We start from the raw sequence: 16,650 nt of genomic DNA, 5'->3' as shown, positions 1-16,650 counted from the left end.
TATATTTAGGTTCAAATACTATTATGAGAAGTGGCAGGTAAAGAAGGTAGGAAAAAGAAAACACATCATGTAATTGACTGTCATATGGAAATATTTGACGCTGAAAGTTATAATTTAAAATGTATAAAGCAAATATTAGAAGTGTGTCTAGTTCAAAGGGAGGAAAACTATCAGAAACATTTTTAGTGCAATATTAAACATGGGCTCTACAACCCTTCCTAAATGCCAAAGACACACACAGACACACACACACACAGACACACACACACACACACATTCACGAAGAATACAAATAAGTAGAACCAAGAAATGTAGTAAATACATTCTGCTACATATGGTAAACATAGCCTAAAATATGGAAGAGATTAGAAAATGAACAGGGAAATGAAAATGTTTTTATTAATTCACATCAGTACCCATGAAAAACAATCAGCATAATAAAAGATTATATCACTGAATGTAAAAAACAATCCAACAGTCCAGAGTGATAGGCAAAAGTTTTTAATTGTATAGATTAAAATTGACTTTGGACAAAAGTTAAGACTCAAGCAGAGAATGTTTTTTTTTTTTTTTCAACAACAGACACTAGCAAAAACAAACAAAGAGTAAAAATTGGGACAGAAAATTTCCAGTGTAGAGATATGAATATAATAATAGACACAGGGAGGGATGATTAATAAATGATAAAATGTTTAGAGGATGATCATTAGAGTACAGGACAATTATACTTTTAAAAACCACTTTCCCAAATACTTCATTTTAAGTAAGGTGTCTCTAAAAGGGACAGATTCTTAGACCCCTCCTTAACCAAGTAACCAGTCCTGATATCATGATAATGATGATGGACAAACTAGACCTTCTCTGCCCACAGATGGGCTGAGGTTGGAAGCTCACAGCATTGACTCTGCAGTGTTCCCAGCAAAATATTTAGGCTGAATTTAATCATGAAGACATTTTCAGACAACTTCAGAATGTAGACCATTGAGCCAGACAACTGACCTGTCCTCTACAAACAAGTCCATGTCACCATAATCAATGACAACAACAAAAAGATGAGGAAATATTTGGGGTTCAAAATAACTAAAGAAATGTAGCTACATTATCTTTTTACTTTTTTTGAACCCAAAATGTCTCTTCTCCTTTTTGTTGTGTGATTCGTGGCCACATGGACTGTGTGAAGGAGACAGGTCAGTTGTCCTGCTCAGTGTTCTACATTCTGCAGTTGTCTGGTGATTACCTCCTATGAAACTCAGGCTAAGCATTTTCTGCAAGAACATGGCATTGTTCATATTCTGCACTGGCAGAGTCCCAGGTGACATGCTGTCTCCTGCCAGAGGCTCCTGACTCCTGTTCTCTACAGGATGGAATTGAGAGGAGCAGGGCTAAGGCTTCTCAATGCTGTTTGTCCATCTAGCTGTGGTCTTCCTAAGTATTGATATCAATTGGAGGATGAAGGACTGTGGCTTCTCTCACCAAAGGAGCCTAGTGGGTTAACAATTGTCAAGAGCAGTCAGTGGTTCTGAAATACAATCCTCAGCCAAGGATCCCTCCTGTGTTACAGATGGATCAGCTAAAACAAGCCAACACTGAAGATACAAAGAATGGGGTTAGTTCACTGAAACTAGGGTAGCACCTTTGGATGAGCTAAACACAAAGATGACACTGACCTTGAGCAGGTATTGAAGGTCAGAGACATGCCTGCAAAATGAAATCCCTGAGGAACTTTGTAGCTACCCAGAGATATGTGGTTCAAATTAGAATGTCTGACAGATCACTCCTGGCATGTGCTGCATAGTTATGTGAAAGTGTCACACCTAACTTGGGTCCAATGTCTTCAGACTGAGCACAGGATGGAACTGTCCTGGTCTAAGAATAGGAATAGAGCCATGCCCACTGACCCATTCTGTGTCTGTGCTTCCAAATGGAACTACAGTTTCATTCAAACCTACATGTACATATAGGTCCTGCCTGCAGCAATGATATCTCTCAGTTTAGTAAGGACTGCTTAGTGTGGGAATATGACTCCCATCTGGAAGACCAGGTGGAGCCTTATCACCGTCAAAGTAAAAAAACTATTGTCCACGTCAAGGGCCAAGCTGACATGCTGTTCCTTAAATGAGTAAAAGGCATTTCTGTAGTGCTGGAATGAGTCAGGTAGTTCAAAGTAAGTTGGAGGAGTCAAATAACATCTATCCAGTGAGTCCTGCAAGAATTCAGGCTCTTCCACTTCCATCAGCACACCGTTGAGCCTGGAAAAGGAGACAAAACTAAAGAAGCAGCCAGGGAAAATCAGACACCACAGAGCCCCAACTAGATTTCAGGGGTAACATAAAGAAGTGGTCAAAAAAGAAAAAGGATAGATCCATTAAAGAGGTAAAAAATTATTGCCTTTATGTTGGGTTAGAACGGGGCCAGGTAGAAAACAATGAAAGAGAAAGACAGAGAGAGAGAGACGGAGACAGACAGACAGAGAGAGAAAGTGACTCAGTGAATTGGCCAGGTGACACACTGATAAGGGAGTAAAAGGACACTCTGAGTTAGTGCCCTCATGACACACAGGAAAAGAGTGAGCTCTTTAGTTTTCCATAAAACGCGCTCAAAATTCGATGTAGTCACCATGAGAGTACAGCTTTTGAGGTATGGTCAACCTATGGCACATTGGCAAATGATAAGGGGAGGAAGAAATGGAAACCTAAATGTCTACTACAGTGGAAACCAACAGCAATGACAGAAGGAGTAATTCTCCCTTTGTTGAAAACATGAAATCGAACACACTCTGTTTTCCCTGGATCTGTCGTCTCCATGTGTTAACACAGAATTAAGTATCCACAATTGCTGAAAGTTACCTGGGGCATGGTGGGATTTGATCTTCTTCCCCTTCTTGGTACTTTTCAATTTCTGAAATAAATTCAGACATGGACAGACACATTAAGCTGATTCCCCTACACACATAACAATTCACTGTCTAATCCTCACACAGGGACCTCAGGTTCTTCAGCATAAGAATAGGACACTGTGAGAGATATATTTCAGGAGGCCTGAAGACTGCTCATGATAGAGATTCCTTGGTTTTTGTCCTAGATACTAAGGGTAAAATGTCCCTATTCTGGTAGATCGTTATCCCAATATCATTTGTCCCAAGTTTGTGTAAACAGTTATGCCATATTTTTCCATTCAATTTAAAGCAAATGCCCTCAAATGATTTCTAGGAGAAAAACTGCAATATTCAGCCCTGTCTCATCAAATACCCAGATTGTTCATGGTTGTGAGGATTTTAGACACTGAAATTAGAGTGAAAAAGGAAATCTACAAACGCTTGAGTCAAAATCATAGTTCTCTGAATTTGTCACATCTTCACAGGTCCAATGTCTTGAGAGTAGAATCAGAGTGCCACAGGCATGGCCTGAGACTATGAAGAGAGCCATGCTCACTGGCCTATCCTATGTCTGGGCTTCTACATAGAACTAGAGTTTCCTTCAACCTATGTGCCTATAGGTTCTCACTGCAGCAGTGACATCTCTCAGCTCAGTAATGGCCACTTGGAGCAGGAACATGATCTCTATAAGGAAGACTCAGTGGATCCTTATCACCTTCATAGAAAGATACTCACCATCCATGTCAAGAGAAAAGCCAACGTGTTGTTCCTCCAATGAGTAAAAGGAACTTCCATAGTGCTGGCATGAGTCAGGCAGTTCAAGATAACTGGAAGGAGTTGGATAATATCTATCCATGAGTCCTGCAAGATTTCAGGCTTTACTACCTCCAGCAGCTCTCTGCTGAGCCTGGAAAAGTAGAAAAAGTAAAGAATAAGCCAGGGGAAATCAGACACAAGAGAGCTCCAACTATATTTCATGGGTAGCATAAGGAAGTGGTTAAAAAAGGAAAGGATAGATCCATTAATGAGGTAATAAATTATTGGCTTCATGTTGGGACAGAACAGGGCCAAATGGAAAAGAATGAAAGAGAAAGACAGACAGAGAGACAGAGAGAGAAAGCTCAGTGAATTGTCCAGGTGACACACTGATAAGGGAGTAACAGGACACTCTGTGTTAGTGCCCTCAGGACACACAGTGTACAGTGATCATGAAAACACTGTGCTCAATAATTTTCCATAAAAACTTGCTCAAGATTCCATGCAGTCACCATGAGAATACAACTTTTGAAGTCTCGTCTACCCACAGTAGGTTAGTAAACGATAAGGGGAGGAAGAAATGGAAATCTAAATATCTACTGCAATGAAAACCAAGAGCAATGTTAGTAGGAATATTTCAGGCTTGGTTGAAAGATGTAATCGATATTGTTGGCCCACTCTGCTTTCTCTGAACCAAGCGTCTCCAGGTGTCAACACAGAAGTAGCTGTTCACAATTGCTCAAAATTACCTGGGGCATGGTGGGCCTTGGTCTTCTTCCTCTTCTTGGTTCTTTTTAATTCCTGCAATAAATTCAGACAGGGACAGACAAAATAAGCCAATTCACCTACACCCATAACAGTCCACTGTCTGATCCCCACACAGGGACCTCAGGCTCCTCAGCATTAGAACAGGACAATGGGAGAGATATACTTCAGGAGGCCTGAAAGCCAGTCATGATAGAGATTCTTTAGTTAGCATCTCAGAACCAAGGGTGAAATACCCCTATTCTGGTAGATCAATATCCCAAAATCATTTATCGCAAATTTGTGCAAACAGTTATGCCCTATTGTTCCCACCAATACAAAGAAAATGCCGCAGATGATTTCTAGGAGGAAAACTGCAGTATTCAGCCCTGTCTCATCAAATGCCCAGCTCGCTCATGGTTGCAAGACACTGAAATTAGAATGAAGGAGAAAATCTACAAACCCTTGAGTCCAAATCATAGTTCTGTGATTTTTTTACATCTGCCTGGGTCCAAGTTGCTAAGAGTGGGCTCAGGTTGCCACAGGCATTGCTGGAGACTAGGAATAGAGCCATGCTCACTGACCCATTTCATGTCTGTGCTTCCAACTGTAACTATCATTTCATTACAACTTGTATGCACCCATAGGTCTTACCTGTGGCAATGACATCGCTTGGGTCAATAAGGGCCACTTGGAACAGGAATATCATCTCTATCTGGAAGACCAGGTGGAGTCTCATCACCTTCATAGTAAGGTACTCACTGTCCACATCAAGAGCCAAGCCAATGTGCTGTTCCTCCAATGAGTAAAAGGCACTTCTGTAGGGTTGGCATGAGTCAGACAGTTCAAGATAACCGGAAGGAGTAGAATAACATCTATCCAGTGAGTCCTGAAAGACTTCAGGCTCTTTCTTGTCCAGCAGCTCCCTGCTGAGCCTGGAAATGTAGGAAAAAGTAAAGAATAAGCCAGGGGAAATCAGAAACCACACAGTCCCAGCTAGATTTCATGGGTAACATATGGAAGTGTTTTAAAAGAAAAAGAACAGATCCATTAATGAGTTAACAAATTATTGCCTTTATGTTGAGATAGACCAGGGTCAGGTATAAAAGGATAAAAGAGAAAGAGAGAGACACATACACATGCGTGCACACACACACACACACACACACACACACACAGAGATAGTGAGTTCAGTGAATTGGCCAGGTGACACACTGATGAGGGAATCAAAGGACACTCTGTATTTTTTCCCTCAGGACACACAGCAAACAGTGATCATGGAAAGAGTGGGCTTAATAACTTTGCACAAAATGTGCTCAAATTTCCCCGCGGTCACCATGAGAATACATACCTTTTGAGGTATGGTCAACCTTCACTAAGTTAGTAAATGATAAGAGTAGGAAGAAATGGAAAGCTAAACATTTACTGTAATGAGAACCAAAAATAATGTTAGTAGGCATAATTCAGACTTCTCTGACAAGATGAAATCATTATTTTCAGCATGCACTGTTTTCCCTGGACTTGGCATCTCCAGGTGTCAACATCAAATTAACTGTCCACAATTTCTCAGACTCACCTGGGATATGTTGCCTCTTGGTCCTCCTTTTTCACTTGATCACATTGATGTCCCGCAAATAAATTCAGATGGGGCCTCTTACATTAAGCAGTTCTTCCTTGCACACAGAAACATTCCTCTGTCCAATCCTAACACAGGGACATAAGCCTTCTCAGTGTGAGAACAGGAGACTTTGAGAGAAATATGCCAGGAGGCCTGAGGTCAAGTCTTGAGATAACTGACTTGGTTCATCTCAAGAACTTTGGGCAAAATTCCCCTGTTTTGGAACGTTATCTTCCCAATGTGCTCTGTCCTGGGTTTGTGTACAAAAATGAGCAATGTTTTTCCCAATAGATTGTAGGCAAATAGTTCTAACACCTTGTAGGAGATATACTGCAATATTCAGGCTTCTGTCATCAAATACTCAGGATCTGATAGTTTATGAGATTGGGGACACTGAGATTTGATGGAGGGATGCAATGTACCAGCTCTTGAGTCAAAATGAGACTTGGTTCTACACGGAAGCATCAGCCATTATGGCTTTTGTGGGTGTAAAGTCAGCCATTTATCTAGAAAACATACCAGCAAGATGATGGACAGATGAGCTAAAACAAGCCAACTTAGAAGACACAGAAAATGGGGATAAATTCAGTGACACCTGGGTCACATCTTTCACTGAGAGGTAGACAAGGATGACACTAGCCTTGGGCAGGTAAAGAACCACATAGATATGCTTTGGGAACAAAACTCATAAGGAACTTTGTAGCTGGCAAGAGACATTTAATTCAGATGAGCTGATCTGACAGACAACTCCTGGGCATGTGCTGCAGAGCTTGATGTGAGTTTGCCACACCTGCCTTGAGTTCAACGTCCTGAAAGTTGGTCCAGGTTGGCATGGGCATGGCCTGAGACTAGGAAGAGAGCAAAGCTCACTGACTCACCCCATGCCTGTGCTTCAGACTTGACTCCAGAGTGATTGAAATCTACATTGATATGGGTTCAGCCCACAGTGATGGCAACTCTCAGCCCAACCGGGGGCTCAAGGCCCAAAGATTATGCAGCCTACCTGGGACGTGAACTAGAGCTTTATCACCTTCACAATGGAGTACTCACTGCCAATGTCAAGAGCCTAGCCAACTTGCTGTTCCTCTAATGAGTGAAAGGTGCTCCTCTAAGACTGGTACCAGGCAGACATGTCAGGAGGAATTGAGAGAGTCGAATAACCTTCATTCCAGGACCCCTGAGGGGCTTCCTCCTTTTCAGACTCCCGCAGATTCCCGATGAGCCAGGCAGGACAGAGATGACAGATTTAACCAACAGAGATTAGACGACAAAACCTCCCAGATGATCTGATGGGAGACAGAATGGAGTGGTCACAGAAACCAAAGACATTTTTCCTTCAAGAGAAATAAAACTACCCTTCTAAATGCAGGGTAGAGGGTGTCTGCTCTGGGGACAGAGCAAAAATGGGCAGCACATGCTCAGTACCTTTGCCACAGATGAGCCAATGCAGGGCACTCAGACTCTCCCTGTAAACTACCATCATGACTTGCAGCACAGAGAACTAACACAGGGCTTCAACTACTTTGCATAAATTGGGTTGAATTTTACATGCAGCATTCAAGTGAACAGAGCTCTTGAGGCAGTGCAGACATAGATCTTGTGTATTAAGGGTCCCATTTTTCCAATACTTTGATATATTTTGTTTATTTTTTCAATTTCTTCCCTTGCACAAATACTAACAAACATACTAACAAAAAATGGGCAGAAATCATATATATATCTCTCCCTGGATTTAAACACATGGGAGAGAACAGGCAACACCAAGAAATCCCTGTTTGAGGGTCTAGAGTGGACTTCCAGCAATCTCCAACAGCTGAGGGACCTGACTGTTAGAAGGAAAACTAACAAACAGAAAGGAATAGTATCAACATCAACAAAAAGAGCTCCACACCAAAACCCCATCTGTAGGTCACCATCAACAAAGACCAAAGGTAGATAAAATGACAAAGATGGGGAGAAACCAGAGGAGAAAAGCTGAAAATTCTAAAAATCAGAGCACCCCTTCTCCTCCAAAGGATCGCAGCTCCTTGCCAGCAATGGAACAAAGCAGGATGGAGAATGACTTTGACGAGTTGACAGAAGTAGGCTTTAGAAAGTCTGTAAAAACAAACTTCTCTGAGCTAAAGGAGGACATGTGAACCCATCGCAAAGAAGCTAAAAACCTTGAAAAAAGATTAGACGAATGGCTAACTAGAATAAACAGTGTAGAGAAGACCTTAAATGACCTGATGGAGCTGAAAACCATGGCATGAGAAAAACGTGACACATACACAAGCTTCAGTAGCCAATTCGATGAAGTGGAAGGAAGGGCATCAGTGATTGAAGATCAAATTAATCAAATGAAGTGAGAAGAGAAGTTTAGAGAAAAAAGAGTAAAAAGAAATGAACAAAGCCTCCAAGAAATATGGGACTATGTGAAAAGACCAAATCTACATTTGATTCTTGTACCTGAAAGTGACAGAGAGAATGGAATCAAGCTGGAAAACACTCTTCAGGATATTATCCAGGAGAACTTCCCAATCCTAGCAAGGCAGGCCAACATTCAAATTCAGGAAATACAGAGAACACCACAAAGATACTCCTCGAGAAAAGCAACTCCAAGACACATGATTGTCATATTCACCAAACTTGAAACAAAGGAAAAAATGTTAAGGGCAGCCAGACAGAGAGGTCAGGTTACCCACAAGGGAAGCCCATCAGACTAACAGCGAATCTCTCAGCAGAAATTCTACAAGCCCAAAGAGAGTGGGGGCCAATATTCAACACTATAAAAGAAAAGAATTTTCAACCCAGAATTTCATATCCAGCAAAACTAAGCTTCATAAGTGAAGGAGAAATGAAATCCTTTACAGATAAGCAAATGCTGAGAGATTTTGTCACCACCAGGCCTGCCTTAAAGAGCTCCTGAAGGAAGCACTAAACATGGAAATGAACAAACAGTAGCGGCCACTGCAAAAACATGCCAAATTGCAAGGACCATCAATGCTAGGAAGAAAGTGCATCAACTAACGGGTGAAATAGCCAACTAACGTCATAATGACAGGATCAAATTCACACAACAATATTAACCTGAAATGTAAATGGGCTAAATGTCCCAATTAAGAAACACAGACTGGCAAATTGGATAAAGGTCAAGACCCATCAGTGTGCTGTATTCAGGAGACCCCATCACGTGCGAAGACACACATAGGCTCAAAATAAAGTGATGGAGGAAGATCTACCAAGCAAATAGAAAGAAAAAAAAAGCAGGGGTTGCAATCCTAGTCTCTGATAAAACAGACTTTAAACCAACAAAGATAAAAAGAGACAAAGAAGGCCATTACATAATGGTAAAGCAATCAATTCAACAAGTAGAGCTAACTATCCTAAATATATACGCACCCAATACAGGAGCAACCAGATTCATAAAGCAAGTTGTTAGTGACCTAAAAAGAGACTTTGACTCCCACACAATCATAATGGGAGACTTTAACACCCCACTGTCAATATTAGACAGATCAACGAGACAGAAGCTTAACAAGGATATCCAGGACTTGAACTCAGCTCTGCACCAAGCAGACCTAATAGACACCTACAGAACTCTCCACCCCAAATCAATAGAATATACATTCTTCTCAGCATCACATCACACTTATTCCAAAATTGACCACATAGTTGGAAGTAAAGCACTCCTTAGCAAATATAAAAGAACAGAAATCACAACAAACTATCTCTCAGACCACAGTGCAATCAAATTAGAACTCTGGATTAAGAAACTCACTCAAAACCACGCAATTACATGGAAACTGAACAACCTGCTCCTGAATGACTACTGGGTAAATAACGAAATGAAGGCAGAAAGAAAGCTGTTCTTTGAAACCTATGAGAACAAAGACACAATGTACCAGAATCTCTGGGACACATTTAAAGCAGTGTGTAGAGGGAAATTTATCACACTAGATACCCACAAGAGAAAGCAGGAAAGATCTAAAATTGACACCCTAACATCACAATTAAAAGAACTAGAGAAACAAGAGCAAACAAATTCAAAAGCTAGCAGAAGACAAGAAATAACTAAGATCAGAGCAGAACTGCAGGAGATAGAGACAGAAAAACCCCTTCAAAAAAATCAATGAATCCAGGAGCTGGTTTTGTGAAAAGATCAACAAGAAATCCCTGTTTGGCTAGTTCACCTGGCTCATCTGGTTGCAAGTTCCTATCTTGACAGGACTACGAAATTAAAACCAATACAAGTGCAACAAATAACACACTACATTGTTAATAAGGACAATTTGTAGCTGGGTGAACAGAAGAAATAGTTCTATTCATCACTTCCCCTTTTCCCCTAAATCTACAATCTCCCAGTGTCACTATTGAATTAACAGCCCACAATTCCACAGCATTACCTGGGAGACACTGACCCTTTTTCCTTTTTCCTTCTCTTCCTCATCATCACTTTCATTTTCTGTAAATAAATTCAGAGAAGCAGGTCACATTAAGCAATTCACACTTCACATATGACCAAATCACTGTCCAGTCATAACACAAGGACATAACTATTCTCAGTGCATGAATATGGATTCTGACAGGAATATTCTAGGGTGCCCTAGATTAAGCCTGATGAGAAGTAGATAACCCTGCTTTTCAGACCAAAATCTCCATCTATGGGTAGACCATAATGCCGTATTCCCTGCCTGAGTCTATGCAAATTTAAACAAAATTTTTCCCCAAAATATCCCCAAAAATTGGTCAAACAATTTTCTAGGAGTGTTGCTGCAAAACTGACTTATATCCCCAGGTAACATGGACATTAAATGTTTAGAGGCATCTATACATGAAACTCGACTGACACGTAAATTCTAACAACTCTTGTTTTAAAAAGAATCTGTGATTTGGGAGGCCAAGGCAGGTGAATCATTTGAGGTCATGAGTTCAAGATCAGCCTGGCCAATATGGGGAAACCCCATCTCTACTAAAAATACAAAAATTAGCCTGATGTGATGTTGTGCACCTGTGGTCCCAGCTACTCAGGAGGCTGAGGCAGGAGATTCACTTGAATCTGGGAGGCAGAGGTTGCACCAAGCCAGGATGGTGCCACTGCACTCCAGCCTGGGTGACAGAGCAAGACTCCATTTAAAAAAAAAAAGGAATCTATGATGCTACAAAGAAACATTGGATCAGCCATTGCATTGATGGGGTGGAGAACCAGGTTCCAGCCTTGCTTTATGGAAATATATCATCAAAGTGAAGAAGAAAGTTTCCATCCTGATTTCAAGGTAACTGTGCAGCTAAGTAGCTAAGTAAGCTGACTTAAAGATCAAGATTAAAGCTGAGGGCAGTGAAGCCTGGGGAACAATATTTCCAAATACACAGGAAAAGCTTCCAGCTTCCTTAAAAAGCCATAGAAACTCCATGGACGTTGTATAGGGACAGATGACTTAATCACAGGTGACAAGAGATACTGAATCGAAGCTAGGAGGCCTGGCAGATACTTCCTCCACCTCCTGCACTCAGGTGACTATGAGATTGTCACACTTGCTTGGGGTCCAGTAACTTGATACTGGGGACTGGTAGACAAAGGCATGACATGAGCTGAGAAGGACACAAATCTCCCTGATGTCTGTGTTTAGAATCCAATCGTAGTTTTTTATTCAAACCAATTTCTGTGTATAGAGCCTGTCTTCAGAGTTTATCTTCCTCAGCCTAGAAAGAGGTATGAGACACAAGGAAAATAGAGGCTACCTGGGATAATGTGTACAGCATCCTGCCATTCACCATAAGAGGATGAGTCAGTGAGAGTTGGGTAGACTTTGTCTTCCTCAAAAGGTGATTTTGGTGTTTCTATGAGGTTGGTTGGAGTCACAAGGGCTGTGGCTATTTGAACAAGTGATGGCACATTCCTCCAGTGAGTCCTCAGGGAATTCCCTTTCTTCAGCTTTCTGCACCTCCCTGATGAGCCAGATGGGACAGAGATGACAGAAGAATAAACACAGAGGGATTGGACCCCAGGGGGTCCTAGCTGGTTTTGGCAGGAGGCATTAAGAGAGTGGTCCCAGAAAGCAAACAGGAGATTCCCTTTAAGAGGGAACAGGCAATCCTCTCTCTGCAACAGAGCTTGGCTGCCATGGGAGCCAGAGAGGAAGAGAGCAACTGGTGTTCATTGCACTGGACAGATAGGAGCTGAGGAGGATGAAGACTCAGCTATCCCTGTACAGTACAGACACGACACTCATCACACATAGAGAAACATGACAGCTGCCACATCCTGTGTCTAAGCTGGGTTGAATTTCACATACTATGGCCAAGGGAATGCAGGATTTTGTCCCACCATAGATGCCAGAGAAGGTGTACCTCCTAGACCTTTTTCATATGTTACCACTGATTACTTGCTCCTGATTATTCAGTGTTACATGGGGGCACATGATTCTTGTACTTTCTCAGCCTCCTTAACTTTAACATCTTCATCCTCAGCTTCATCATTTTCTGTAAATATAGAAGTGTTCGTTCAGATATTTCCCACTTCACACTCTGCAAGGACAGTCAGCCCAATGTACATAGAGGCATGAATATCTAGGCATGGGTCACCATTCAACAGAAAGCTCTCATGTTTTACCTTTAACAAAATGCCCTGGCATGGTTTCCTGATCCATCAGGCAATGCATTTCTGATCTAGAGGGCCACCATCAAGATGTGGCCAAATATTGAAAAGACCTTTTGCTCCCCATATCACTGGAGGCTTGTGCAGCCTCTCTCTGGACTTTAGCAACTGTTTCCCACATCCTGCCACAGATCTGATTCCCAGGCAGAGGCTTGTTGTCCTGTCACAGTTCGCATTTTGAACCTAATTCTTTCTCTTAGGGAGGACAAACTTGTCCCACAGTCCTGATGAATAGAGATTCATTCATGATGAATGAATCTCTATTCATCACGAGACTTCACAGACCCCCCATGTGGCTTCTGCTGTGTTATTCAGGGACATTCTTTCCATAGGGAGTGCCCCGGTCTGAAGCACTTCCTACCACCAAAAGCCCCAACATCAAGTGCCTTCTCCAACACCACACGGTGAGGGGCTTCATCTCATTTTGAAAAGCAGTCATAAGTGGTCCCACATTTGGATGCTTCAGACCCTTGCAAGAGACAATTTGCCTGCCTTTGTAGATGGAGAGAGAGAGGAATGCAGGAAAGATAAATCACTCACTCACTGACAGTTATTAAGAATATTGCCGAGGAGACAGCCTGGGAACCTTCATTCTTAGTCCAGAGCTCTTTTCACTCTAACAAGTGCCCTCCTGTCACAGCCTCCTTCCTGTCCTTTAAAACTAGATAGATGCTGCCTCTTGCTCCAAAGACCACCTTCCATCAAGGAAGGAGGGACACTTGCAATACTTTGACCTCCAACCCCATGGGTTTCTCCTCTCTGTTCTTACCCAGGAAGTCCTGGTCATGTCATGGCCACATATGTTTAGTGGAAAAAAACACCACTGATACAACTGTCATTGTGAAAGTATGGAGGTCTGGTGTCTCTCATAAGTCTGGGGTTTTGGGTCATCAGGGCCTATGGCCACCTTACCTGGGCTGAGCTTTTGGACAAGGTGCTGTGCCAGTCTACAACCCTCAGCCAGCTGTTCTTGGGGGTCCTGCCCCTGGGACTTGTCCGGCTCATCTGGAGTGAGGAGGGCCTGGAGATGCTGATTCAATGAGTGGGAGGCATCTCTCCCTTCCCATAACTTCTCCCTTAACTGGCTCAGCTCTTGTTCCTGAGAGTGGACTGGGACTTTATATCACCTAAGATGAGATAGTAGAGAAAATTTTACAGTGGAAAGGGATGAGTGATCTGTTCTAATATTGTGACAGAGATTTCTGAGATAATGTCCTCAAAGAGACCTCCAAGCAGAAGGTCAGCACATGTTGAAAGGAATGTCTGTGGCCAAGAGAAAGAATAGAAAATGGTTTACAGGCTTCCTCTATATCAGAAAGGACTCCTGTAAGATCCTCGATGATGTTCCATTCATCTTTCTCTTCTGCAAACAAAAGTAGGTGTCTTCCTAATTCCATTTCAAAAAGACATCCTTTCAGTTCCTCACTCTGGACATGGACATCTCCATGTGAAAATACACATAGTGTATCTTGCGGCGACTAGATACAAAGCCATGTACAGAAATGAGGCCAGGTGCAGATGGGGTGAATTGAAAAAAATGAAAGAAGAAAAGAATGACAGGGTCAAGAAGGCAACATTGATTGAGTGAAAGAATGAGAAGCCGCAGTCAGTCAGGAGGTGATTCTGACTAAGGGTAAGTGGGGTGGTGATGGCACACCATTTGGAGTATACTGAATGCTGCTGGGTGGTTCCCACTCCTTTGGTTAATTTTGTGTTATGCAAATTTCACCTCAACAATTACTTGTTTGAAAAGGAGAAAACAAGGCTCTGAGAAACAACTGCAACCCATAACTTATTATTTTCTTTGTTCTCTGTTTGACAAATATTTGTGTGTCAAGAGCCTGCCATGGCAATTCCTGCCCTTCCCCTGGCCCAGCTTAGCTCTTATTTCTCCCCACCAAGCTGCTGTACTTCAGAGATTTACACACCTCCCCACCTGCCTGCCCCAATGGGGCCCCCTCACCTGAGCTCCTCAGCTTGCTTAAGCTGCTCTGCAAGCTTCTCCTCCTTGAACTGCAGCTCATCCCTTAGCATTGATTTTATGAGGTCTTTGCACTCTTCATACTCTGAGAAAAGACAGACATGGCTGCCTCAGTGTAAGGCTGCACATGCTGCTGTGGTCACTGCCTACAGGGCAGGAGCCAGGTCCATCTCAAGAACAAAACTGTCCCCAGTACCAGGCTATAGGCAGGGAATTCCACATCTTTACTCTTCAGTCTCCCAACTTTCTGACAAATGATCCTCCAAAATTTAGAGATGAAGAAAGAGAAACTCAAGGGCACATCAAGGAAGTTGACAAGATGATTCAACCACAACGAAGTGGAGTCAGAACTCACAGCCCGAGACGTGTGACTCTGAATGTGGGACCACTTTCCCAAGACTTGCAGCCTCTGCTCTAAAACACTGCATGGAGGCATGAACTAGTGATTTCTTGTACAGTCAGGAAGGCCCCCAGGGCTACAGGACTGATGGTTTCCCTTTTACTGGGAATTTCAAGGACAAATATGTCAAAGATTTTTAAAATCTTTGGTTTTTAAATAATATCTTCAGATATGATTTTAAGAATCATATCTGAAGCATAAAGTATGAGGCATAAGACCATAAGGCCATGAAGGAAATATGCCCAAATGCTAATAAAGTCTGTGTTAATTTAGAAACAGTAGAATAAAGAACTAATAGATAGTGTTTACTCTGTGCAAATAAATGTTCTAGGAGATTGACAAGAAATTGCTCATGCAATTCATTGTAGCAATTCACAGAGGTAGGTATTATTGTCGTATCCTTTGAACAGATGAGAAAACTGAGGGACAGACTGAGGGACAGGCAAGAAAAGCAACTTGGATGGAGCACAGGAGACAGGCCCAGGGTCCCTGCTCTGCACACTGCACTTCTACTTCTACACAATCTTGGATGGGATCTTTCTTCCTCTTTAGGAACAAGAGCTTGTGCCACAAGAAGCAGGACTTCCCTCTCACCAGGGTACTCTCTGCTGTTTTTTTTATTTTTTAATTTTTTTATTTTTATGAGTCTTGCCCTGTCATCCAGGCTGTAGTGCAATGGAACAATCTTGGCTCACTGCAACCTCTGCCTCCTGGGTTCAAAGGATTCTCCTGCCTCAGCCTCCCAAGTAGCTGGGATTACAGGTGCCTGCCACCACGCCCAGCTAATTTTTGAATTTTTAGTAGAGACAGGGTCTCTCCATCTTGCCCAGGCTGGTCTCAAACTCCTGACCTCATGTTCTGCCCAAGTCAGCCTCCCAAAGTGCTGGGATTACAGGAGTGAGCCACCGTGCATGGCCCCGACTCCCTGCTCTTCGTGCTGTCATTTATATATACCACAGGTTCTATTAGGAGTAGACTCCTCTTGAAGCCCCTCAGAGTAGATACTGGGTACTATCATCAAGTTTCCCTCAGGGTCACTAGAACAGAGCTTTTCCTATTGGGCCTCAACAGAAGCTTGAACTGAATAATAGTTGACTAGTCCCAGACATTTAGAACAGCAGACTAGATGTTATTTGTCTGCAGGATCTGATATGGTACAGAGAGGATTCTTGAAAACATGATTTAGCCTCTTCGAGAAAACAGATCATTCTGTGCTTGTGTCAGAAATCAATAACTGGGATTTTAACTCTAGTCCCACCCCCACCTGGCTGCAAACATGGAAAGTTGCTAAATACTTTGGTACCTCTCTCTTCCAACTTTAACAAAATGTTAAAATACCCATTTCTGTATTCTTAGAAGTACGGGAAGGGTGAAATTATTTTTGATAGAGGGAACATTTAGTTTCTCAGAGAGAAGACAGGACATCATTCATCACCTTTGTGATGGTGAGCCTACAGAACTTACGGCATTTGTTCTGCCGGTTGGCCTGGAAATAGGCCACTTGAGTTACAAGAAATTTCTCTTTGATGTTTCTGAACTGCTGCTTGTTCTCTGCCAGCTGGGGGTGCAATTTATCATTGATTTCTAGAACGTTCATCTCTGCCTTCTCACTGGATCAAGGGCCAGCAGATACCACCAT

The 16,650-nt window shown here is 42.3% G+C and overlaps 2 protein-coding genes across 2 annotated transcripts in view; both read right to left on the bottom strand.

The window, feature by feature from the left end:
- The window catches only part of LOC100447686 (neuroblastoma breakpoint family member 12), a 2,265,351-nt gene extending 2,248,701 nt beyond the window's left edge, over nucleotides 1–16,650 (bottom strand). The window contains 6 exon segments of the mRNA XM_055078592.2: nucleotides 11,715–11,796; nucleotides 11,798–11,921; nucleotides 12,383–12,455; nucleotides 13,543–13,757; nucleotides 14,594–14,696; nucleotides 16,476–16,650. Of these exon segments, the coding sequence (XP_054934567.1) occupies nucleotides 11,715–11,796; nucleotides 11,798–11,921; nucleotides 12,383–12,455; nucleotides 13,543–13,757; nucleotides 14,594–14,696; nucleotides 16,476–16,650 (772 nt within the window).
- Nucleotides 1,403–3,758, bottom strand: LOC129058918 (neuroblastoma breakpoint family member 3-like). Its single transcript, XM_054553752.2, has 3 exons — nucleotides 3,611–3,758; nucleotides 2,847–2,898; nucleotides 1,403–2,249 (listed from the first exon to the last, which is right to left on the bottom strand). The coding sequence occupies exons 1-3, from the start codon at nucleotides 3,729–3,731 to the stop codon at nucleotides 2,006–2,008; spliced, it is 417 nt and encodes a 138-aa protein (XP_054409727.1). The 5' UTR covers nucleotides 3,732–3,758; the 3' UTR covers nucleotides 1,403–2,005.

The sequence above is a fragment of the Pongo abelii genome, chromosome 1 (genome assembly GCF_028885655.2).
Source record: "Pongo abelii isolate AG06213 chromosome 1, NHGRI_mPonAbe1-v2.0_pri, whole genome shotgun sequence".
Taxonomy (NCBI): Eukaryota; Metazoa; Chordata; class Mammalia; order Primates; family Hominidae; genus Pongo; species Pongo abelii.
The sequence above is the reverse complement of the archived record's forward strand: the minus strand, read 5'-3'. Positions and strand labels throughout refer to the sequence as shown.